General features: G+C 47.3%; 1 protein-coding gene across 2 annotated transcripts; it reads right to left on the bottom strand.

Moving 5' to 3' along the window:
- Positions 1–354: 354 nt before the first annotated feature.
- LOC100225878 (alpha-2-macroglobulin-like protein 1) lies at positions 355–25751 on the bottom strand. Of its 2 annotated transcripts, none has more exons than XM_072926469.1 (36): positions 22644–25751; positions 21896–22079; positions 20751–20913; positions 20349–20401; positions 19474–19491; positions 18791–18950; positions 18099–18183; positions 17168–17282; positions 16738–16852; positions 16232–16341; positions 15487–15654; positions 14940–15170; positions 14460–14523; positions 13558–13703; positions 12430–12579; positions 11968–12084; positions 11279–11426; positions 10942–11053; positions 9462–9687; positions 8869–8995; positions 8461–8582; positions 7925–7979; positions 7161–7244; positions 6593–6769; positions 6350–6431; positions 5840–5996; positions 5568–5642; positions 4273–4435; positions 3414–3631; positions 3016–3231; positions 2445–2569; positions 1992–2082; positions 1488–1550; positions 1178–1280; positions 1044–1085; positions 355–675 (listed from the first exon to the last, which is right to left on the bottom strand). In XM_072926469.1, exons 1-35 carry the CDS (start codon positions 22700–22702, stop codon positions 1045–1047), a joined length of 4323 nt encoding a protein of 1440 aa, XP_072782570.1. In that variant the 5' UTR covers positions 22703–25751; the 3' UTR covers positions 355–675; position 1044. The 2 variants fall into 2 exon arrangements, with proteins under 2 accessions (XP_072782570.1, XP_072782559.1); XM_072926458.1 differs by having other exon boundaries at positions 500–675; positions 1488–1556.

Raw genomic sequence — 25751 nt, 5'->3', positions numbered from 1 at the left:
TGTGCAAGATCCAGCTCCACAGGAGGTGCAGAAGCTAAAATTACTCCCTTTCTGCTTTCTATGCCAGAAGGACAGAGTCAGTCTGTGATATACACAGCAGGGTAGATTCACACCCACATAAAGTGCACCTGCAGCCAAGACCTGATGGCTCAGCTACATCTGAGTGCAGTAGATGATGCCCAGTGGGATCAGTCTCCATGCAGGACTAGGAGGCCTCACCCCATACTGACGGCTGCACAGCACTGCTGGAGGAAATGAATGCCAGCGACAGGACTGAGGTACAGAGTTTGCTTCTGCTCACTCTTCCCAGGTAAAGGCTGTCACAGAGTCCAAACACACACCACAGTAGCCAGATTTGTGATTTGTATTTTATTTTCATTCTTTTTGCAAGCAAGAAAATCCCAGATTAAAACAATCAGAATTAATTAGACACCCCAAAAAATTCACCAGGTAATGGCTGTCAGGATGAGCAGCATAGTCCTGTTGAGTTTCATTAGTCCTGAAACCCAACCTGAGATGTGTCCCAGCAGCAAAATCTCAAGCCTGAGATGTGACTTTCCAGGTGTTTCATTATACCAGGAGAAATAATGCAGCAGCCCCACTGTTCTAAGGCATCTTGCACTAAGGGATCCCTGTGAGTTGAAGCAGTGGACAGTAATGAAGCAGTCCAAGTCCCTGGAGAAATAACAGCAAAAGAGAGAGTAACTCAGAGAGCAAATAATGTGACCCAAATTATTAACTTTGGGATGCTAACAGCTAGGGAGCACAGGCTCTTACTAAGGATTCTAAAGGAAAGGGGTTTTTTATTTGATCCACTACCTTTGTTTTACTTCAGCCCCTTCCCAGGAAGAGAAACTCTCCATACCCAAATATAATATGCTGAAACTAGTACCATGAATTCTGCTTAGGGAGTTTCAGATACAATCCTAGATGAAGGGAACATGCTGAATCAGAGATACACAGGGCTCCCATGGAACACAGAGAAGTGGATGAGGGGCAGAGGAAGGTCTGTACAGGGGGCTGAGGAAGGGATTTGCACCTACCTCAGATGCAGAAGACATTATAGTCAGCCAGGGCCTGCTCCTCTGCAACAGAACAGGAGAGATCTAAGTTATCCTTGCACAGAGCCCAGTGCAAACACTCAGGCAGCTCTGGCACCCCATAGTTCCACACTGACCTGGGTTGTAGTAATCATAGACCCTGACATGGCCTGGCTTCAGGTTGGTCACCTCAATCTCCTGCTCCAGATGCAGGACATATGTGTCAGAGATATGGCTCAGCTGGGGAAGAAAATAAATGACAGCTCACTTACGAGTGGTTCTTTTTATTCCTCACCTGAATTTGATCCTACTAACTGACAATAACAATTCTGTAGATTCAAAGATGAATCCTGAGTATCCTCATCTGCTAGCCCCAGTCCTGGATTCTCCCAACAACTCTGGCAGTGCCCTTCACTCTTGCAGCTTCTCTAGCAGCACAGATGTTACCTTGTCCAAGTAGATGGCAACACCTCCTTGTGTTTTCTCAGTTCTTCTCACTAAGTGTCCATGCTGCAGCTAGGACAGGAGAGAGGAGGAAGCAATTCAGTTTTGTCTTTTGAAAGGAAATTTTAAGACATCCCAATAAGGTTTATCTAAGTTTGAGTTGGCAGATTCTCAGTCACTCACTTCCAAATGTATTTTGGACTCTTATCTCTTCAAACTGATTTCCCTGCAGGGCCACTCAGCTCCTGCAAACCCCGAGGACAAGAGCCTAGGGTACTTAGCTGACAGGGGTATGCTAAGTTGATTGGGTCAGAAGTATTACCATCCTCAAGACTCCAAGAAACAGCCAACAGTATGTGTTCACATTTGTTGTGTGGCAGAGGGGAAGGGATGGTGAGATTGCTCACTGAAGAGACAAGCAACAACTTCCTATACAACCTTTCCCTCTCCTAGGGCACAGATGGTCCCACTGACACCACATCCCCACCCTGATTCCACACTTCTTACAGACACCCCGGATCCTGGAGCCAGGGCAAACCCAGTCAGTAAGGACACCTCCAGAATCACCATGTTGGAAGTGGATTTCTTCCCATTGTACCTGGGGGAGAAGATTAAAAAGAGAGTCTCTGGGGAAGAACATTAAAAAGAGAATCTCTCCCAGCTTTCCCTTCCCTTTACCACCAGTCCCTGTGTGCAGTGCCCTGAGGCAGGCAGCCCAGCCAGGGCTGGGGCCGAGGCAGTCTCTGCTTCCTCTCACAGGGCGCAGAGGATGGCTGCACTGCTCTGAGTGCCCCCAGGCTCAGCTGACACTGCACACCTCTCTCCAGCAAGAGCCAAGGCTCTCCAGCTGGGCCTCCTGCTGAAACTGCCTGGTGCCTCCACTGCAGCCAAGAAGCACCTCTCAGCTCTCCAGCCATGCCCAGATTTCCTTCTTAAGTGGGACAAGATTTTTAGAGTTACCTGACATCGACATGGACAGTAACAGAGAGTGTGTTGTCCTTGGTGCAATTGACTGGCTCAGTTTTCACTTGCAAGGCAAAGGATGTTGAGTCTTGTGGGGAGGGTGTGTAGTACCTCAGCACCATCTGCAGGGAGAGACAAAAAGACAGACCAAGACATTGATAATTAGCTTGATATCATCTATGACACCTTTTTTTTCCCCACTGGATACTTGACTGCTCAAGATTGGACCCCAGACAGTGAATGGATAAATGATATGCAGTAAGCACACTCATCCCAGTACCCAAAATAAAGGTCACTCAGATTGGAAACCTTCTATGGGCTCCTTCTCAAACTTTCACCTGAGACTGTGCAAGTCAGACACACAGCAGTGGGGCTACTATAAAACATTTTCATCTTTCAGTACTCTTGAGAGCCATGGAAGCACCATGGTCCTCATATTTGGGCAGGTTCTGTCTGTTTCCTCCCACAGTCAACACACATTTCCTTCCACAGAGGCGCAGCAGAGTTTTGGTTTTGACAAGATGAGGAGATGAGGGTGGTCACAGGAAGGTGACCTGTGGGAACCTACCCGAGTAAAGACACAGCAGCTGCCGTGGGCCTGCACCAAGAACTTGCCCGGGACCTCTGTCAGTGCCGCCTCCTGCACCAGCAGCCGGTTCTGGTAGGAGACTTGGAACTTCTTCCCAAAGCCTCCAAGGGACCTCACCCTCACCTCTGCATCCCCCTGTGTGCTGTGTGTCAGTGCTGCATACTTAGCCAGTGCCTGCAAGGCCACTACTGTGTCCTGAAAAGGAAAACACAATTACATTTACATCTCTGACATCCAGGGACATTTGAAACCAGCATCGTGAGGACCTGCACATCCAAGGGCTCCTTTGCCCAAAGCATTTACACTTGCATACATTGTGTGCATATCTTGCAGAGGTTCTTTCTCCAGAAACATCCCCTTCCCTGGCCATGAGTTACCTGTGTTGAGGCAAAGCCTCCATAGGCATTCTGCTGCCTGGTGAGCCAGACCACAATGCCAGAGGCCGTAGCGAGGTCAGACTCTGTGACATTTGGCTTGGAGAGCAGGGCCAGGAGGACATAGGCTGTCAGCTCCACATCTACAGACACTGGCTGTGACCAAGGGCTGGTACTGGTTCTGGGCTTGGAAGACGTCTGACTCCAGTGGATCTGCCCATCTGTGAAAGGAATGTAGTAGAGGGAATCTTGAGGGATGTCAGGGAAGAACTCTTGTGGCCTAGCCTTCTAGACACAGTGGCTTGTGTCTGCAGAGACCATTGGGTAAACACCTTTTGGTTGGGTCATCACATAATCAGGGCAGCTAAAAATCAATGTATTTTGCAATACCTAAAATTCTATATTCCATACCAAGGTGACATACAAAAACTAATATGCCAATAATCTGCATATACATTACCTCCCAGTTGTCCAAATTCTGTATTGCCTTGTTTGCTAGGTCCATAACTACATGATACTAGCCAGCCATCCACTGGCCAGCCCTGTCAGGGACTAACAAGACGTGGGGCAGCTTGCTTTCCTCTCTGGCATTTTGCAGTCCTGCACAAGAATGCCCAAGTCTCCCAAACCCCAACCTCCGCTTCAGGCACCAGAAAAGGACAACAGATCTGAAGGAAATCAGCACCCACACCACAGTGTTGGCAGCACACACCATGAGCTCATTCAGCGGATGTCTAAAAACTCTCCTTAGTGAAGAGCCTAGAGGGTGAGGCTGTGATCCTCCCGGGCTGTGCCATACCAAGGGCTCAGAAAGGTCACCTGTCCCTCCTCTGATGTCCCCCTGGCACCGAGCCCCCCGTACCTGCTCTGATGGCCTTTCGGCCAAGCACATCGAGGAGCTCCTGGGTGCGCCGAGCGTCCTTAGCCAGGGCGAAGGTGTAAGCCAGCAGGGCCTGGGTGTAAGTGCTGGCAGCTCTGGGGAGGGCAGGAGCGATGCAGCCCAGAGCCCTGCGCACCACCGAGCTCTGCAGGAGAGAGGGGCACGCTGCTGGTCACACACAAACCCTGGCAGCCAGGCAGGCCCTGGGACACAAGCAGAGCGTGCACACATTTCTGTGCCAGCACAGAAAGCACCCCATTCATTCACTCCGGTGACTCTGTGCCCACACCTCCACTCTCTCTATCAGTGTCTTCAGCCCTTGGTGGAAGGTGCTTGACAGACACCCCCACGCCTGCCCTGAGCTGGTTTTGGGCTTCAGCAGTGCTCTCTCAATGAAATGAACACCTTTCCTGAGGGAATAACGCCACCATGTCTTTCTTTCCCAGTCCAAAGACAACAACAGCAAAACCACACAACTGCTAATGAGTACACATAGCCTGCTGAGCAGGGCAGCTGTGTTTAATTCACTTCCACAGTAAACAGTTGGGTTTATGGTGAAAAAGGATGACCTGAAGGACATATATCGCCAGAAAGGAGGTTAATTTCTATCTGTTTTCCTTTTTCTTCCCTAAGCGCACTGCTTTTCCTTCCACTGAAAAGCATTGCTTTTTCACTTACTTTTCTGATTTCCAGAGAACTTCACTTCTCAGTGTCTACAATTGTGTTTCTCCATCAAGTTAATTGGTTTTTTATTTGCCTGTACCACAGTCTAGTCACTAGCTACAATCCTTAGCACTTGTAAGAGCTCACTCTTATTTGTCATTACTTAAGCATGCAGTTCCAGCTGCCCTACAGCACTCCTCTCCCAGACTTCTGCTTTATTTGTGAAGCTAAACCCTATTAGGAGGTAAATTATGTCTGTTTACTTGACTGTGGGAGCAGATCCACCCACCTCAGAATCAGCCTTCAGCTGGGTAGGACCAGCAAGGGGATGGGAGGTGGAGGGAGCAGGAATGAACAGCTCATTCCTGGGAAATGGCCAGCACTGTATCTAGCCATGAAGTCCAGTGGTTCCCAGTAGTTTAACCTCACCTTCTCCCTGCCAGGGATGTCCTCCTCAAAGAAAGAGTTTTTTCTGAAAAGCTGTAAAATCTTCCTCACTCACTCAATTACTTTGCCCACAAGTCCCACCAAGGTGCCTGCCCCAAGTGCTACCACTAAGCTAATTAAGACTCAGATCTTAAGGCAAAAGCATGGCAAAGAATCCCAGTGTTTACCTCTGGTGTTGCTCCTGCCTCCAAGTATGCAGCAGTGATGTAGGCAGCCAAGGGGACTTCCCCATCTACACCTCCCTAAAAAAAGCATAGACATCCAAAAAGCTGGGAAAAGTAATAGGCAAATACTGAAGCTTTTCAGGAGAGGTCTCACCTATCCCTGGCTTGCTCCCTCTCAAGAAAGCACTACAACACAGGCAAGTGAATTTAAACAATTACCAGCACACTTGGCAAGAACTGCTTTGTGTTGTCCTTCAAGGCGCACTGGCTCCTACCTTCATGAATGTGTGGAAAAGTTGTCCCACGTTTTTGAAGCAACCACTGGGAAGCTGATGGAATTCCAGCCAGGTGAGAGCAGCTTCGATAATCTGGTTGTCCAGGTAAATGTATGGCTTGGCTTGAACAAAGCATTTAACCACAAATGCAGTCAGCCTGATTGAGGAGAACAGAAAAAAAGGCATGAAAGAAGGAAGAGAGAATCAGAGAGAGGTGGAGTGCATCAAAGAGAAGGAAGAATGTGTGGAAAGAAAGAATCTAAGCAGAAGTTGAGGGCAAAAAAGTGGGAGTTTGAAACTGGTGGATCTCTCTTTACCTATTGCACTATTTTCTAATGCGCTGGTTCGAGATCAGCTCATCCCCAGGACTGGGGTGCCCTAGTCCGCAAAGCTTCTAGAACACTTTGGAGCCAATAGGACAGCAAGGGGTTTCATGCTGGAAGCAGAAAGCTGCCCACCTCCTGGCTGTCAGAGAGCAGGTAGACAGCAGGGAGAGAGCCCAGGGCTTACCAAGTGTTCCCATATTCATCCTTGGTACCAAATTCACTGTAGGAGCCATCGGGGTGCTGATACTGCAGCTGTATCTGGTACCCTGGGAAGCAGGAGAGGACATGAGTGCTCACAGTGGGATTTGGAATGAAATGGCTGTGCAGGAATGGGATGATTGAGTGCTCCAGGTGAAAGGGGAGTAGGAACCTGGGTCTGTTGGACACAGGGGAAGGCAGAGGGACAAGGTGGGTCTGTTGTACTCACCATTGCGCAGGAATCCTGTTGCCCTGTCCTTGATCTCAGGGCTCAGCTGCCTCGTCTTCTCCAGGTACTGCAGCACATATACAACGGGGGCAAACAGCACCATGTTCTGTTCCCCACAGCCATGGGGCAGCTGCACCAGGTGGTCCAGGTTCTGGAGTGCTATCCCCATGAGGTCCCCTGAGAAACAACATAAGCACCCTGACCACCTCCTGGGCAGTAGGATCCACCTCCTCCTACCTGTGACCATTCCCAGCAGCGCACCAATCAAGGCAGGCCCCCACAGCAGTGTGGGGACACCTCTGTCCAGCCACCTTTCCAGTTCCACTGTGCCCCTCATATGAGCTGTACACATTCCCATCCTGACATGGAAGCTCATTAAGACTTTCTCCCTTACTGTGTGTTTTAGGTTGTCAGTAATCAGGAAACACAGCCACACACATGAGAAAAACATGGTAGTGGAACTCTGGAAAACTCAGAAGTGGTGGGGGGGGGGGGAATTTGGGCTTTCCTAGGGCTGAATTCAGAGATATGGGATTTGCAAGGGTACTACCATAGTTTAACTCCTTACCGGTGACTGAGACGGTGGCTCTGACTGAACCTTCAACCACATTTAGAGGTAACACCAGGGACACAGACTCCTCTGCTGGATTCCCTGACACCAGTCAGGTAAGGTGTGGGGAGAACAAAAAAGGAAGAGATTCTGATGAAAAAAAGCCTTCAAAATACCCAGAAATGTTCAAGGCTGTCCTGTGATACCTTCCCATTTTCCTGTCACAGAGACTGTAAATCACTTCAAAAATCCATGTCCCGTTCCACCCTTAATTTCTTCCATCCACCTCAAGGTAACTGTGCTGTCCTAACTCCTCTCTTTATAAAGAGGTTGAGGGATTTTCTCCTGGAAACCCTCAGGGGTCAAAGTCACCTATTTTTCTCTAAAGAAGTTACTCCATCTCATTTAAGATTACGGTTGCAATGCTCCTCATGCTCTCAAAATCAGCTGATGGCCCCATCATACAACATAAAATTCAAGACAGGAACAGCAATCCTAAGACATGTCCTCCAGTCTCACCATGTTCAGTAGTTTGGTTTTATTTCCACAGGTGAAAAAGGCCTCAAGCTGTCACATTAGAGCCAGGGATGTTGATGGTTAAAGAGCAGACCTCCCCACATCCCTGCCTAGGGGAAAGCCCTAGATGGCACCACAATTAGAGTACACTTCTGTAGCTTCATCGTGCAGACAGAGAAAATTGTTCAACAAGTGGAATTACACAGAAGGTGGCTAGGCAGGAAGAGGAGGCTGAACAGGGTGAAAGAAGAAAATAATCCATCTACCTTTTTCGGGACACAGGATGGAGCTGTGAGCCTTTTCTACCAACACTCCCTCTGGCTGTTGGAGCACATAAAAGTAGAGTTTTAATGAGCACCATGGGGAGAAATGGGATTACAAGTGGATTAGAAAAAAGGTATGTTCAGACTCCTGGTTCAGGGTGGACAGCCAGCTGGAGTATCATCACTATCACACAAAAATACAAACTACTTGCCACCATTTTCACTTCAGGTCAGAAACCAGCATGCATTTTCAGAATATCCTAAATTCTGAATATCTGTGAAAATGGTGCCATAAGATTCAGCAGAGAACTCAGGAGGCAAGGATATAAAAGAGTGTTTAAAGTTTCCCATGGTATGAAATTGAGGACATCCCTTTACCTTCTACATCCATCAGCCCTCATGGTTGACCCCAGCTCAGGCCCTGAGAATAATTGCACATTTTGAATAGCAAAGGGTAACTCCCAGAATTAACACACACAACATCTGGGAATTGTACAAAGCCTACTTTGAGGCTTAGGTAACAGAACAGCTTGACTGACCCGGACTTGAATGAGTTTGGTGATCGTGTCTTTCTGTCCTTGTTTTGGGACAAATGGTATCTCCTCACCACAGAGCTCTTTGGAGGCCACAGCCTCTGTGCTGAGGGTGATGTTCATGAGCCCTGAAAATAACACACATTTAGGTGCATAAGACACTTTCTGAGGAAACACTTCCTGTTAATACAACAGACATCACCTGCTGATAACAAAAAATTTGATCAGAGCCCTGTATGTTTCTGTACCTCCTCGCACAGGCTTGTGAGTAACCATGACCACAGGAAAAGTGCAAATAAATACTCTGGGTAACAGAGCAAACAGCTCCTCACTCTATGTCAGCTCCTAGAAAACATCTCCACCTTCGTCCCATCCCTTCCCAATTCCACCACCCCATCTCCCTGTGCTTCTCACCCAGCTGCTCAGCTGTGACACTCCACTGAAAGGTCTTGGCTTCCCCGGCACATAAGCAGCTGCTGTAGGCACAGCCTTTGCATGGCTTCAGCTGGAAGTGTGCAGACTCCTCCAGGGTCACTTGGATCTGAAGGGGCAGAAGGGGTGGCAGGTGACAATAAATAAACACCAACAACACAAAAAGGAAGCCTACAGAGGGTGGAAGTAGGGATGCAGCCTGAGAGGAATACACACAGATTGTTTGATTAGTCAGGGGAAAGCTAAGGTCCTGGCAAACCTGGACAAGGTTATCAAGGGCAACAAGTGCATCTGTGCCTGTGCTTGGGATTGCCCCAACCCACGTGCAGGATCTTGCACTTGGCCTTGCTGAACTTCATGAGGTTTGCACAGGCCCAACTCTCAAGCATGTCAAGGGTACTTCCTTATTTCTCTTTTTAAAAGCAGGGATAATGTTTTGCCTTTTTCAGTCAGCGGGAACATCACTGAATTGCCATGACTTCTCAAAGGGGATTTGGAACTGGATGATCTTTAAGGTCCCTTTAAGGTGTCAGCTATGTCCCGCTTTCCTTGCAGAGCTCTCAGGGCTCACCTACCCTCATGCATTGCTGCAGGTTGTTGAAGACTGTGGCCTTCAAGTTGAAGGTCTCACCCTGGACCACAGAAGATGGCAGTGGCAGCTCTACAAGAAAGGGCTTGGAAACAATCAACCGGGAGGCTGGAGCAAACCCAAAGCCGTTCTGTCCTGTGCAGAACATTCCTGCTTTCCATTCTGTGATGGCGTCAGGCACAGTGACAGTGATACTCTTGTTCCCACTGGGGCTGGAGAGAAGTGGACAGCAGCAGAAGCATTTACATGAATGATGCCATACCAGGTGATCTGCTCTGTGTTCTTCTCTGCAGAGCACCCCATCCCCTCACCTCAGTCCAGCCCATACTGAACTTGCAGCCCTTGCAGGGTTACAAGCAAGTCCTTGTAGAAGTGGGGACCCCACCTCAGGCACTTATTTCAACAGAACACTTGGGTCAGTGGGTTACATGGCTGCAAGATGTCATCAATCACAGACAGCACTTCACCTTTACACATGTGAAAGTGGCTTACAGATGTCAGCAGTCTTATTTTTATTGGCCTAGACATGGAGAACCACAAACCAGAAACCAACAGAGCAACAGGACTAGCAGCAGTAGGGCTTAGCAGATGAGGTTGATCCAGCCATTCTCTGTCCTGTGAAACACTGACAGCTTAAAGCCCAACATGAGGACAGGGCACAGACTTGTCCTGTGCACACATCACAACTTTTGAGAGGAGCAAACTGTTCTGCAGCTGCCACCACAGCCAACACAAAAAGCAGATATAGCTAAAGGTACTGGTATTATTTGGCTTATTTCACCATGCATGTACAGGAAGGCAACACACACAACACAGAAACTTTTGGTGGCTCAGATCAGGTTGGTGTGTAAGTCACAGAGGAAATACCTGCCGCTAGGGGTGAAGATGTGGATATATCTGTAGGGACAGTGGAGGTGAGAGAGGGTAGATACTGATGGGAAATATGCTCAGGATCTGGCCTGAGCATATTTCAGTCTTCAGAGAACACACAGGAAGATCTTGAAGTCTCAGATGAAAAATCCCCAAAAGCTCTCTTGGCAGACCCTGTGTACACACTGAGCCTTTCTCACAGGACGCAATTTTCAGTCCTGGGAAGGACTTCTATGGACAGAGCTCCTCCTGGATACCAGGATACATCTGCGAGTACATTTTGGGAAATGCAAGCCCAAAGTACTACCAAAAGCAGAGCTTAGGCAGTAAACTAAGCTGGTTTGCTGCTCCTCATGCTTTTCTTTCTTCCTATGCCAGCCACCTCTCACAGATGACCAGACCTCTTTTCTAGTAGAGGAAAATACATTTAATGAATACACCAGCTCCAAAAATGAACAGCCTACAGGTATGAGCCTCACAATACATGTCCTTAGTGTCTTGCACAGCTGCCTATGATCTAAACTCAGCTGCATCTGCTGCCACTCCCAGCCACAAAAAATGACCCAGACCAAACCCCCACTGCTCAGTTTACTCACCCCACAGAATACAAATCCCACAACCAGGTTTGGTGAAAATGCTTGTGTGCTTTCTCCTCAGCTGCATAAAAAGGTGGAAACATAGTGGGCTGATAGGTTGATGTCAGATGCTCTGTTGGAAACAGCAAAGATCTATAGTCACCACAGGTTCCTCGGGTCCTGGTTAAGAGAAGAGGAGCTCCAGCACACAGGCTGCAGCAAACACAGTCAGCTCTTGGGAAGCATGGCAACAGAACAAAATGTGATGTCCCAAATTTTAAAATCCCTTGCTTCATTTCAAATGTCAGAGATGCTTCTTAGCCTCCCATGTAAGAAGAAACAGCTGTCAAATGCTTACTGTTATACACTTTATGGGGCTGGGCAAATGTCAGCATTGGCCTGGAAATAGACGTTCCTCTTTCCTGCAGTATAGTTGTCAATGGAGTGGTTGGACATACTCTGGGTTTCTTGATATTGGTGTTGGACATAATTTTCAACCCCATTTCCTGTAGGGAAAAATTAATCACCAGAAGATTGTCCTCTCCTCTCTGCCCTCTGCCCTTGTGCCTTCCTATCCCCTCATGCAGTGGGGCTTGGCTGTTCAGTCTATTCTTTTGCTTCATTTTAAGAAGGAATAATTCAGATTCCCAGCAATGGGCAAACAAGGTCTTCTAAGGTAATTCATCTGGCCTGAGTCAGCCAAATTTATTCCTTTTCAAACATATGGTCATTTGGGTACCAAGCCTTCTCTGCCTGCAGGGTGCAATTGCTCATGCTATGAAGATTAAACAAATTGTGTGAAATCCAATTAAAGTAATGCATAATCCATGGCATCCTAAGTCACACAACCCAAGTGTGGCAACCACACAATGATTTTTCCTTATACATTTCAAGTCACCTATTCAAATAACGAGTAACAAGGGCCAAAACTGCACCTGTTCACTGTCCTGTCTGTAGTGGATATTTACCTTGGCTATTGGTAAAGCTAGGGGCCACATTTCCCTCAGTTCATGAGTGATCTCAACCCACCAAATCAACCATTTTTACCCTGAATGCTGTAAACACATCAGGCTCATCAGAATTTGGGAACCCACATGAACGATCATCTTCAGACACTTGGCGAGGATACCTGGAGTTATAAACAGATGGGAACAGCCCAAAGATCTGAGAAAGCAAGGGGAAAAAAAATTAGTGCAAATTAAACCTGGCATTCCCTTCCTCTTGCGCATCCAAGGCCTGTTTGAGTTGCTTCTGGCTACTGTGTATGAACACATGCCAGAAAGCCCAGGATTGCTGTCACTCTTCCAGGGCTCTCCTCTGACAGTGCCAGCCCAGAAGCTGTTTTACCACTGAGTGATGCTCAACCTCTTCTTTAATCCCTAATCCCCACCCATCCACACTAGAGCACTGCTGATCCCTCCAGTTTTCTGCAGTTAAGTTCTGCACAGGCGGCCTCCCTCCCACCTGCTGTCAGGAGGGAAGGGAAAAAGTCAGAGAAGGCTCGCTCACCGAGTGGCTGCTCAGTTCTCTTCCTGGCTTCATCCAAAAGGCACTTGGATCCACAGCCCAGACAGCACACGTGGAGCCAGGAGCTGCCTGCAGGCGGAGGCCAACCTGTGAGCCAGGAAGAGTCTCTGGCGTTGAGAAGCTCAGCTCCACCTGGATGGGAAGAATGCAGGCAATGCCTGAGTGACATTGCTAGAGGTGGCCACCCTACCACTTCCCAAGCAGGAAAGGGACTGACATGAAGAGTGTTTCCAACAACCTGCCTTGGACAGAGAGCCAAGGAACCTCCCAAGACTCCCAGAAGGTATTAAAAACACCAGACTGAGGTTCTAACAGGAAAGATGCCAGAGGGGGAGCCATCAGTGTGCACATAGATATTCCCGTGTCAGAGCACAGTTCTTTCTTCTTCACCCAGCAAACCAGCCAGCCCTGGTCACACACCTCACACCTGTCTTATGAAGCCCCTTCTTCTGGGGCCCCAGATCAAAAATAAACCTAGTCCTTATCTCCAGGCTCTTTGTGGGATTGGCCTCAGTTTCCTGAAACTCCTCCTGTTCTTGATTGAATCTGACTGTCTATGGCAGACAAACAGCTGTGGAGGAGTGGAGCAGGGGTAATGCCTCTCAGAAATTCACCTTGGGAGTGAAGAAAGCAGATTCAAGATAGCCAAGAAAGCAGATTCCCTAGGATGTTACAATGGCCAGATGCACTCAGCCCTTTCTGGATGGCCAGTAAAATCCACTTCTTCCTTCATCCACTTTCAGATGTCATCCCAATACCACATACTAGCAATTCTAGTTGTCTGCTGCAGCAGCAGAGCAGCCCTGAGCTCTCCTGAGAACCACACAAATGACCTGTGCTAGGCTGGATTATCTATGATCCTACCAGGCTGCAGTTGCCTATGGAGACAGACAGCAACTCTCTGCCTTTCCCAGGCATTGCAGCAGCCCCCACAATGCTGAGCACACACTTTTTGCAAACATCACAGCACACCTCACCAATCACAAACTGCAGTTCGTGTGACAGCACCACACACAGTATCAGCCAGACACAGCAGCACAGCTCTCCTTTCATTGCAGCAGACACGTCCCTGCTCACACATTAAGTCATAGCCTCAGACACAAACCCTACCTTGTTTCTGAAACACGTGGAGACACTGAAGATGGCAGAATCAGCAATGATTTTTCCATTAGGGAAGATGACATAAACAACAAGTCTTGGAGCTGGGGCATAGGTCAAGCTGAACGTAAGAGGGATGGAGAAGGAGCCTTCCAGCACTAGATGGAGAAGAGAGGGAATAAGAGAAAGTAGATTGGTAGTGAAAATAGAGTCTGATCATCTTTGCCATTCTGCGTGTGCCTACTTAAATCCTCTCCTCCTTTACTGAAGTCTTTCAAGGCCAAAGAGATTTCTGGAGACTGCCGAAACAATCAACACATCTCTGGATCTGGTATTCAAGACCAGGAAAAGACTTTTCTGTTTATTGCCTTGGGGACACAAAATGGTACTTTGGAGTTCAAGCTTGGCTCCACAGAGTAAGAGCCTCAGATATCTTTCAAAACCTCCTCTCACCCAACATCTCCCATCCCATCACCAACAAAGCAGCGACCTTTTCCCAAAATATTTATAATTCGGGTTTTAAAAAACAAGAGCTGTAGAAATAGTCAACAGTGGGTCAACAGTCATAAAAATTATAAACTGTGGCATCCTAATGACCCAGATTAATTTTAGGCACAGTGGCTATGGAGGGTAAGGCTACAGTTTAATGCTGCTTGCAGGAGCAGCAGCAAAAGGAGACTTGAAGATAAGAGAGGATAAGCCCATGGCCAGGGAAATGCTGAGTATTCTTCTCTTGGTACAAAGCAGGAGGGCAAAGGGAACATGAAATCTGGAAAGGCACAGTGCTCTGATGCAGTGCACGAGTGGTGAGCCACCCCTGCATTGCAGGGAGGCTTACACCACTTATCCAAATAAGACTGGATGCCACAGACCACTGAGTGCTTGCTAGACATGACACTGGGGAGTGCACTTACTTCTTGGCAGCCCAACCCAAACAGTCTGCTGACCTGCATGGACTATCCCTCTTTTCCCTGTGACCTAAAAAAGAACACAAGGGATGGTCACATAGTCACAGAGCCTTTGAGATCACTAAGAAGATCAAAGTAACCCTGAAATTAAATTGGGAGATTAAATGGGGGTTGGGGAAGGAATATTAGCTTTACTTGCTCTCTAGTAAGCTAGAAAGGAGAGCTCAGGCATGAAGTGATGTGGGAGAGGATAGGTAAGGCAAATACCTGCCCTGCACCTGTGCAGAGCCTAAAAGAAAGGTTCTGCCTTTGTTGCTATTTGTTACGGCAGTACCAGAATCAAAACCAGGATCCAGTTCCATGATGACTGAAGGAACTCCCCCCCCTGGCCTGAGCCAAGACTATCAAATATCAGGCTTGAACCTCTAAGAGATGCTGATCTTGGGCCTTCAGCTGTCACCCACTAGTGCCTCCCCAAAAACTCACAAAGTAGGAGAAGATGACACGCTTGGGCCCATGTTCCAGGTCTTCCTCATAAATTCTGAAGTCCACCTGGACAGCCTGTGTTTTACCACAGGGCATTGTCTCTGGCACACGGATGATAGAGAGGAAGCTCCTGCTGGTGCTGTAGAAGGGATGTATGAAATAAGAGGCTCGCTGGTAACTCAAGTCAACCGTCCCAGGCTCTCTGTCTGAATCTTGATGCAGGACACTTGCCTGGTGAGACAAAAAAACCCAAACCAGTTTATTTCTCTAGTTAAACAAGTCAGCTGCAAATCACCTTTGTAAGATGATCTGAGCCACGCCAATGACATGTCTCTCTGTGGAGAGCTCATGAGGAAAGCAACCAGGACCTGGAGAATAAGCTCTCAGAGGGAGAGCCAAGATCTCAGCCGAGATCTAGAACATGCTGAGGTGTTTCAGGTTTGAGTTACTCTCCCACAGGAAGGAACAAGGAAGATGTCTGTGTGGCAGTAAATAGCTTTGACATGCACAGATACCCCTGCCACAAGACACACCCTTCTTCACTTACCTCCAGGGAAGCCAAGGTGCTGTTCCAGGCAGAAGTGTCCAGGCTAAATGCAGCTGTTCCAGAATCCCCAGTGGTGTATTTCTGCCTAAATTGCTGGTCGGCGCAGTTTACTACAAGGAGGACTTCTTTGTTCTTCAGTGCTTTACCTTGGTAATCAATTACTTTAATCTGAGAATATCATGGGGAGCAAGAGAAGTGCAGAAGAATCTAATTAGCAGAGAGAATCTCTGGTTTCCCCAAGTCAGGAGAAGTATTTCCAAAGACAGCAAGATCACTCAGTCACTAATAATTTTATCAACACTGTCACTGCTCCTGTTATACTACCACTTGCACTATCATGTTCATTCACACAATCATAGAATCACAGAATGGGTAAGATTGGGTGGGATCACCCTTCAAACCAGAAAGGGATCACCCTTCCAACCCTTCTGACCCACCAGAAATGGGTCATCTGGTCCAACCTCCAATGCTCTCCACTCCTTCAAAGCAGAAAACTTCTTGGCTTCTGAAATTCCAAATGTTTGGGTTTGGACCCCACATATTAAAGCCCACAGCTGCTCCCTGTCATGGGTAATTTGGTAAATGGCAGTCTTGGGTGTTATTCTGACACTGGACAATTCCAGAGTTTTGTCTCTGGGAGTCATTTGTGCCCTCCCAAGCCCCTGGCTGGAGATGGAATCAGAAAAGACAGTAAGTAAAGGTTACTGTGAAATATTGCTCAGAAAGAAATGAAACTGGGAATTACCTTTCCTCTGTACATCTGTCCAGTGTGGTAGTAAGAATTCACATCATCAAACAAGGCCATCCCACCAATCCTGGAGATAAGTAATTTGTGGGAAGCATTGACCTGTATCTCTGAATGAAAGCAGAAAGACAGAAACATGAGAGAGGGAGCAAGAAAGCCAAGCACTCCTCAGCAATTTCCCTGCAGAGTGACCCACTGGTAATAGGGATGGACATGTTCAGTTGCACACACTTTTCACATCTCAGTGGTGATCTGCCCAAGATTCTGGGTATCTGGTCTTTCTCCCATTTAACTTCCAACTTTTAGAGAGCCTCACCACCTGACACCACACTCAGAGTGAGTGTGTCACGCCATCGAGAGCTGCTGTCTCTGTCTCAGTCTGTGAGGTTACATAGCAGACCCCAATGGGCTCAGATCCTTGGCTAGCCTGAAAGGCTCCAGTGCTTTTGGTCAGATTAGCACACCTTCACCTTCCTCCTCCCAGGCACCAGAAATTCCAGAGCTACCTGTGGCATCCTCCACCAGCGAGGCCTCTGCGGCTATGCTGTCCCGATAGTAGCGGAAGTCTCGGCTGAAGGAGGACAGGCTGACGTTGGCGAAGAAGCAGCCTGCCTCATCTGTCTGGAAGTACAGAGAGAAGAAGCAAGGTCTGAGCGAGGCACTTGGACTGGAAGTTATGGACATGGCAGAGGAGCAGCGGCACGAAACCCCTGCTCTCAGGGTGCTTTTCCTTTTGGCATTGCAGCCCAGGATATGGAGCAGGCACATGATGAGGTCCAGTCGCCCTCATCAAGCACAGCTGCTGAGAGGAGCACGGGTAGCAGTAGCCAAGCAGCCAAAAAAATTGCTATTCCTTCAGCTAAAGGAGCCTTGTGTTACCCTGAGGCTGAGCACAAATGCCTCTGAATATGGCTCAGCTCTTCCTAAGCATCTCACCTGGTTGCTGAATTTGTAACAGAGATCGGGTTTGGAAGCAGTGGGCAGGAATGGGGCTATCCTCTGACAAAGGCTCACGTGAACCATCCCCTGGACGCTTTTCCCATGAGTGTATCTGTTTGGGGGAGCAGGAAAAGGAAGAGACGGTCACACACAGTGGGAGAACACATGGCTTGCTCTGCATATCCCCAGAGACCACTCACTGCCAGATAATCACAGTATAGCATAAGAGTGGCAGCCATACAGCAGGCCCAGGAGTCCTGACCCAGCAAGTAGGGCCAGGCCATGGCTGTGCAGTGTTGGGAGATCACTTTGTGATATTATTAGCACCAAACAAAATTATTTTTGGTAACCAGAGTGTTGTAGGTACTGACTGCACTATATATCAGCATCACCTGCAATAACCCCAGGATGTGCTAAAGGCATTCATCATCTAATGAGCAGAAACATGGGTGATTAAGAAAGTGCCTTCTATTTTAAAAAATCACCTTTACATGGGGCTAACTGTAGTGTTGTCCTTGGATCATACCCGGGGAAATTCCTTTTTGCCTCCCTCTAGTTTCCATTTGAGCATAATATGGAAAAGCTTCCCATTGTTTCCCATGAGTTTGTTCATCAGAGAGATGAACACCACATATCGGCTATGACCAGTCCCACAAACAGTTGCTTGTCAAAGGGTAGGCTGTTCCCTCAGGTTTTGTGTGTGGAGATTTGTGAAGTGTTTTTAGAAAAGAGGCATTAGAGTATCAGAATTATAGTTACAGGAATGTTTTGTGTTGCCTCAGGGTGCAAACAGCTGCCATGGAAATTTCTGGCTTCCTGCGACTGAAGTGTAGTAGACTTGCCCTTTAGCTCCTCATGGTTACCCATCCAGCTTGTGCACATCAGGCCAGAAAGAGCACAGGGCCATCCCTCCAGTCAGAATCCTCACCTGCCACATACCCGGAATGGGAAGGTTGCCTCTAGTGCGTAAATCTGATTTGGCGCCTCAAAGATCACTTCAAATTTTGGCAGCACTGGAAGGCAAAAACAGAGAACTGTAGGAAACACAAGCCAGGGACAGCCTTCACAAAGAATTAACATAAAGGCAGACAATGGTGGAATAAGGGATAGGAAATGAAGAAGGTAGGTGATGGGAAGGGGAAAGGAAAGATTTTCCATGTATCTTTAACAGACTTGTGCGTAGGCCCTGGATGATTTGCTCCTTCCCAAATGAAAACCAAACATGCCCATGTCCCTGGTACTTCTGACAGCTATTGTCACTGAGAGGAGGCTGGCCTCCCAATACAGTTCATTAGGGAATTTAAGTGAAGGGAGGGGCCACTGGACTTCATATTCTCTGGAAAATTCCATCCTAAATTGCCCTGTTTTATCTGACTCCGAGATCCATAGGAATCAGCTGTGTCAAAGGTCTGGGGCCATGCACAACACTCCTCCCACACGCTAAGCCAAGGTCCCAAAGAGGTCTCCTCTCCTGAACCTCAGCTCAGACTCTTTTCTATGACAGATGCTACCAATTTTTCCATTTGCCCCTAGGATAGCTACTGAGGAATAAACACCCTGCTGCCTGGACAGGAGGGCAAGGTCCTGTCAGCAGCTCAGACAAACCTCCCGTGCTCATACCGCGCTCCTTCACGGAGAAGCTGCCGTAGGCTCTGGCGCTGGTGACGTTGATGACGTACGTTCCCAGCAGGGGCTCGTCACTCAGCTGGAAAGACAGGTCTGCAATGCCATCCTGAGGGACCACGTTCTGCCACTGCTCTATCTGGTTGTTCTTAGGGTCCTGCACCCACAAGAAAGAAGGATTTGTTCCAGCATCTCACTGATCTCTCTACATCCCATAGAAACTCAGCTTCAGGATTTCACTATTGTAGACTACCAGGTTCTATAGCTAAGGAAATGAGGTTTGGTATAGACTGATCAGGAAATTTTGATGACATGATAATGCTCAGATTCTGCTCCCAGCATCTGAGCCTCCTTCTACACTTATTTAAACTCTGATTTTAAGCAAAGATTCTTCACAGTTCTAACTTTCTTTCATAAGCATCTAAGTTTTCTACTTATTCTCTTGCAAGTCTAGAACAACAGATTTCTACTGAAGTGCCTGGAAGCATAACCTCAAAGAAGTACATTAAAAAGAAACTGAAAGAAATATGTTAGTTTAATAATTTAACATCCAGCAAAAAAAAAGAAGCTCTACTATTCCATTCTAAGGTCTGTAATATCTACCAGAAACTGACTATGCACATCACAGTGAAATGACTGCCATCACCATTACTCTAACACGAGATTTCAGCATCACTCACCAGGAGAAACAGGGAAATCTGGGGAGGAAAAAATGCACAAACATTAGAAGAGAGAAACACATGCCAGCACCATACACAAGGTACTTCAGACTCAGAGCCCTCTCTGAAGGACATGCAACTGGTGATTTGGAAACTAAAGAGCACTGACAAAAATACAAAGTAAAACAAATGCTACCAAAAAGTAGAAATACCAGGTGGGTTCATTACAGTAGGGTCTGAAGAAAGGGAAAGGAAAAACCAATCTGGAGGTCACACAGTACTTGCTTACCTCCTGACAAAAAATCTCAGAATTCAGTACCCAAACAAGCCTAGCTCTGGTTCAGGTATGGCCTTAAGAGGGTTACAGAGGTATAGGATCACATTATTTGGAAAGACCCTCCGGAGGCCACCTCATCCAACATCCTGCTGAAACATGTCTTCCTGAGCAGATTGCTCATAGGCTTCTCCAGCTGGGTACTGAACATCTCCAATGATGAAAATGCCTTTTCTGGACACATTTCCACATTGTTGCAATCAAAAAGTTTGTCCTAATGTCTAAGCAGCATTTCCCAAATTCCAGCTTGTGGGTGCAGACTAAAAGCACCCTTCCCCACAAGAAGGAAAACCTAATTTACAATCTGTTCACTCCCCCTGTGACACCATTACATCAGGAATCAATATGTCCCCTACTTGCAGCTGTGTGACTATTCTACCAAGATGAGCAAGAGACGTGCCCACCTCTGCCATCTCCCTGGCAGTCCCTCTGCATACTCATAAGGCCTGCCAGGGGTGAACATGGAAAAGTTGGAGCTTTGGCAGATGAACAGGGTGGAAAAGAGGTAGGATCCATGCATGGTACAAGGCAGCCTCTTCCACAGCCCCCAGGACTCACTTACCGAATCGTTGAGTGCAAGGAATTCCTCATCCAGAGTCACAATGCGAAATTTCACTGAAGACAAGGAAATCAGGGAATGTATTACCAGATCTCAGTTTTTCCCTACAGACCACTGTTTCATGTGCTTCCCCAGCTCCTGTCTCCATTGTAGACACATTTCTGGTAACATCTGACGTGAACATTCCCACATGTAAGGTACCATGGACATGGTTATCATTATCTACTGCCTCCTACAACTCCACAGTCATCACAAGCCAGACAGCACAAACACTGAAAACACCACACAGCAAGAGATGTGATCTCAAAGCCTTCTGCTAGGGCTGTTCATACATTGCAGGGCATCACAGTCTTTCCATATAGTGCAGCCAGCAAAAACCCTCAGCCGCTCCCATTTGCATCTCACCTGTCTGCCCTGGTTCATAGATGGGCTTGTCTGTTTGGATGATGGTGCCATTCCTGGCCTTGCAGATCAGGACCTTTTTCTGCTCCTCAACATTGACCCCATCTCCTGTGATGGTCAGTTTTACAGTGGCAACCTCCTCTGTGCCATCAGCTGGAGGGGCAACCTGTACAGACAGAGAGAGGAGAGCACACAGGCCCCAGGTAATCTTCTGAGAGTAAAATGGAACAGCTAACTGGTTCCCTCCCACTGTGCCAGAAGGGAACAATCAGCAACAACCTCTGAAGCCAGATCACATCCAGATCTCAAACTGTCCTACATGAACGGCAGGAGCCCTGAATACCATGGAATCTGCCCTTTTTCCCACTGGTGACAAGCAAGCACCTGACACTTCTGAGTCTTCCTTGCTCAGGAAGATGGGAAGATGACAGGAAGGTGAGAGATGGTAGCAGAGAATCAAAAGAGAGAGATCAAGCAGTTGCACAGTCTCAAATGCTAAGTTTTCAGAACTACCCAGCAAGTAAGAAATCTAAAGTAGAAAACACAACCAGAAAGACTCTGGATGCCAAAGACCCCAGCAGCCTCAGCAGAGAATATACAGTATAACAGAAGGGATATTGCTTTTAGACGTGTCTGCCTCATCCCAGATCTTTGCTAAGTTCTCACCAACAATAAACAACCTCTAAGATGCTGTTTAGAAAAACAAGCATGTTTATTTCCATCCAACTAGTCTTCAGTAGCTCCCAAGAGTTGAGTTGCTGCCTGACTTCAGGTACTACAGAAATTGCAATATGTCCTGCAAGACACCATTTCCCCAAGCTTTAGATATGAACCTGCACAGGTCCTTCAGAAAGGGCTAAAGCTGCTTCATCTGGTCTGTAGTGGAGGAGAAGGACATAGGTGGTATCCAGAACTCTGGCAGATTTTAACAAATGTAAATTTCATTTCAAAATTAGATTCAGAAAGGAAATTCAGTGCTAACCAGCAGACTATGTTGGGCTGTGCATCCCTGGGCATCACCCATTCCCCTTCCTGAAAGGCTCACACCAAGACAAAGTAGATCCCACCCATGTCACCCCGGTTAGGGAGTGACACAAGCATTTTCCTGAAAGGAAAATCAGTGATGTAATTTGCCTAGGGTGGCTCACCCAGAACTTAGTGCACAGGAAAGTCTTCTTCTTCTGGATGGTTTCTTGCATTAAGAGCTCCCGTCCTGCAGAGCGCTCCAAGGCCAGATTCACTTGAATTTTTGCTTCATGACAAGTGATGTGGAGGCAGGCAACCTGTGTGGATGGGTACCGGAGAGCTGCAGGGATCACCACCAGGTAATGTCTGTGGTGGGGGAGGACAGCAGAGGTGGTATCAGTTTGAGGTCTCAAGAGGTATAAGAAAGCTGCCCTGCTGTGGTCCACTACTGCAGAATCCCCCAGCAATGTGCTGTGGCTTCCATCAACATTCAAAAGCAACAGTGAGCCCAGCAAAGTTGTTGCTTCACTGAAACTTGAGAAATAGTTTCTGCTTGATTAGCTTAAGTATAGCCCTATAATCTTTTTTTAACCCCTTATTCCAGTAATTTCCTGAACTCTCCAAAAATATCCCATGCAATCTTCAGAAATGGTTTCATAACCTTGCAGTCTAGACACCAATGATTTGATCTGGCATTGCAACTGCAGAGCAAACATCTCTGGGCCTCAGGTCTAACCTGGAAGACCCCAAAAAAACTGGCTTGTATTGACCTGCAGGAGCCAAACTAAGGCACGGGACGCAAGGTATATGATTCAGCTACTCTTTGTGGTGACCTGATAGAGCAGGAAGCATGAGAGCTGATGGCATGGGATGTGGTCCATCTAGCTAGACTGATGAAAGAGACTGAAATAGAAGTTCAGCATCACTCACAGTTGGTGAGAAGCAGCTGCAGCATGGAACAGAAGGCTCAGGAGGATGGCTATCCTCATCCTGGGAGTTCTTCCTACCCAGTCTCAAATGGCTCTCTTCCTCTGAAATCTCTGAGGCTGTTTATAGGGGAGATAATTTCTTTCTAGCACAGTCTAAATGAAGAGGTGGGATGTGGGGAGTAGCCAGCCTCTCCCAACCTCCCCTTCTCTCCCAAGGTTCCACACAGCAGCTGTAAGGATAAGTGTACTGTGCCTAGTGCCCCTTAGCCAATAGCAGCCACTTTGGCTGCCAGCCACCAGTTCAGAACATCCCCTCCTGCAAGGCTGCCATGGAGACACCTGACCAAATGGACCTCCCACAGCAAAAAAAAAAAAACAGTGAGAACTTTGCTGATCAGTGACCCAGGCCAGGTCCTGATCACTTGTCACTTGCATTCCTTTGTTTCAGCTGGAGATGGATTGCTGCTGTGCAGCCTGCAGCAAGAGCTGCCCCCTGCACATGGCGGTGTCCTCATTCAGGACAGAGCTCAGGAGCTCTGGATCAGAGTAGGGGGATGTGGATCTCCTCAGGCTGTCTGGCTTGAGAATGGAGCAAATCCTTCCATGTATGTAAGGACATGCTGCCGCAGCACTGCCACCAGCCAGCAACTGCTCATGAGCTTTGCCTTTTCCTTCCCTGCACACCACAAGGAAAATTGAAACAAATACTGGCCCACAGAGGCCTCCACCAGTGCCCTGCAACACCCATTAGCCATGGCACCATCTGCAAGGAGGGGGCCTCAGGAACAGCTTCCAAGTCTTCATTATTCTGGGTCTGAAAGGTCTGGCATACCGGGATACAGTGATCCAGCCTTTTGGTTCTGCTTTTGAACCTGAGGGTCAGGTTAAAACTCACAAATTAAATACATGGGACATTTTGTAAGCACTGATGGCAGCCTGTACAGTGGGTAGTTAGTTGTCCTAGTTAACCAGTTTGGCCTCCAGAAAAGCACAGTCACCACATAAAGTGCCTGCTGTGAGCAGTCCACAAACTACATTTGAGCCTTGTGTGAGACAGCATTAGTTAGCCTGAGATGAGATGTACAAGGGACTGTCCTGATAATATAGACAGATACAGTTCTGTGCCTGGAAATATTTCCCAGTGCTGTTTAATAGTGCCAATGCAGCCTAAGCTTTCCATGCCTGCATCCCAGCGTGATGTTATTCAAGCAGTCAGTTGGGATAGCTTCACCTGGCAAAAACAGCAGGATGCACAGAAATGTCCAGCTAACTCAGGAGTCCTGCTCCCAAGGCTCTCCATAGTCTGTTCCCAGATGGAGTTGGGACGACTGGCATGTACCATGAGGGCTCCACATTATGTACAGGATGTTAGTGCTAGCTAGCATTGCCTTTGTCTCAAGTGAACATCTCACTGTTCAGTTGATTGAGATAACTGGCCAGAGGCTGATAGAAGTAAACTCTGTGTTGATCTAAATCACTGTTAGGCTCCTTGGCAAGGGAGACTGGACACTTTTTATTTTGATGAAGACATTCTCCCCATTCTTGTCTCTTTGTGTCCTCAAAGAAAAAGGTCACATTCCTGAGAGTGGCAATCACAGAATGGTTCAGATTGGAAGGGACCACCATGGGTCATCTGGTCCGACCTCCGTGCTACAGCTGACTCCTCCCAGGGCACATCTAGTCAGTTGTTAACTATCTCCACTGGGGGAGACTCCACAACCTCTCTGGGGAATCTGTTCCAGTGCTCAGTCACCTGCACAGTCAAGAAGTTCTTCCTCATATTCATGTGGAATTTCCTGTGCATCAGTTTCTGCCCATTGCCTCTTTTCCTATTGCTTAGAACGACAGAAAAGAGTCTGCCAGGCAAACTTACAAATTTTTTGTCTAAAACCAGATTTTCCTACAAAAAGCATGAGCCAGATCTATCACAAATCACAGCCAGAGAGGTCCAGATGCTGGCAGATTTCTGGCAGGAGCTGCATGCACTGGGGCCAGCACCGGGGAGATCTCTCTGACCCTGTCCCACCATGCCCTCCTCCCATGTTTGCCCAGGTGTGCTCTCTATTCCTTGTTTAGCCTTGGCAAACCTGGGTTTTGGTCACATGAGCATACATTTGAAGGATCTGCATCAAAGGCAGTGACTGACAGATGCACAGGTGTCACAAACTCAAAGTCTCTGCAACAGAGAAAGCAAAGCAAGGCTATGCAGCCTTTCTAGTTCTTCATTTTCTTTCTCTAAACGGACTCTAATAAGGCCTTTGATCATGATAGAAGTGTTAGGCGAAGATTCCCATGGGGAGTAAGGGATCTATTCCTCCTGAAAACACACTTCAGCTGGAGCAAAGGACATAGTCCATACTGGCAGTGCAAAACCATATAGAAACAGCTTCTCCACAGCTAAAACCTGAATCAAAAACTGGAAAGGAAGAAGTCTTACTAATACATATGATAAATTGATAACATTGCCACTGGTTCAGAATGAGGCAATGGACCTTGGAAATCACTCCTATGTTCTAATATCTTTGAAGAAAATAAAAAGGCAGTGGTCTCAATGAACTGCATGAGAAGAGTACCAGAGAAGTACTGATGTCTGAAGAGCACTTTGACAGGTGACTGAGCAAAGGAGAGGAAGTCTTCAGTTTCTTTGAAGAATCATATCTACTGGAGAGTCTGTAGTGCAGAATAATTCATCAAAGCAACTGAATCACTCTTCATGCTCCTCCAGATACTTATCACCAACATCATACAGGCTTTTGGCCTCCTCTGTTGTTGCCATCTTTCCAATCACAAATTTCATGTTCCTAATCACTGACATTCCCAACTCACCCCTTACACACACACACATGCACATACTCACTCCATAATTGCTGTGTAGTATTTTCAAAGACAATGAGATTTGTTATCCTTGTGTTCTGATAGTGAAGTAAACTTTTGCATTAAGGATGTTTCATAGTTCATGTAAGGTTCATAAAAATCTGCCAGGCCTTAGTATTTCTGCAAACTGACTAGCATCCATAACATAATGGACTCCCTTTAAAGAATCTCTCCACAATGGCAAGATAGACTGCTGCACCCTCTTTCTGCTGCCTCGACAGCAGATTTGTCCATT

The sequence above is a fragment of the Taeniopygia guttata genome, chromosome 1, assembly GCF_048771995.1.
Source record: "Taeniopygia guttata chromosome 1, bTaeGut7.mat, whole genome shotgun sequence".
NCBI lineage: Eukaryota > Metazoa > Chordata > Aves > Passeriformes > Estrildidae > Taeniopygia > Taeniopygia guttata.
This window is presented reverse-complemented; position numbering and strand designations above follow the sequence as displayed.

What these genes read in the sequence shown, in the direction of transcription:
- LOC100225878 (XM_072926458.1), bottom strand. Translation starts at nt 22,702, where the DNA reads ATGAGGATAGCCATCCTCCTGAGCCTTCTGTTCCATGCTGCAGCTGCT. An exon ending in GAGAACTGAGCAGCCACTCG is followed by an intron (nt 12,085 to 12,429) that starts GTGAGCGAGCCT and finishes TTGCTTTCTCAG; the next exon opens with ATCTTTGGGCTGTTCCCATC. An exon ending in AGCCACCGTCTCAGTCACCG is followed by an intron (nt 6,770 to 7,160) that starts GTAAGGAGTTAA and finishes GTTGTTTCTCAG; the next exon opens with GGGACCTCATGGGGATAGCA.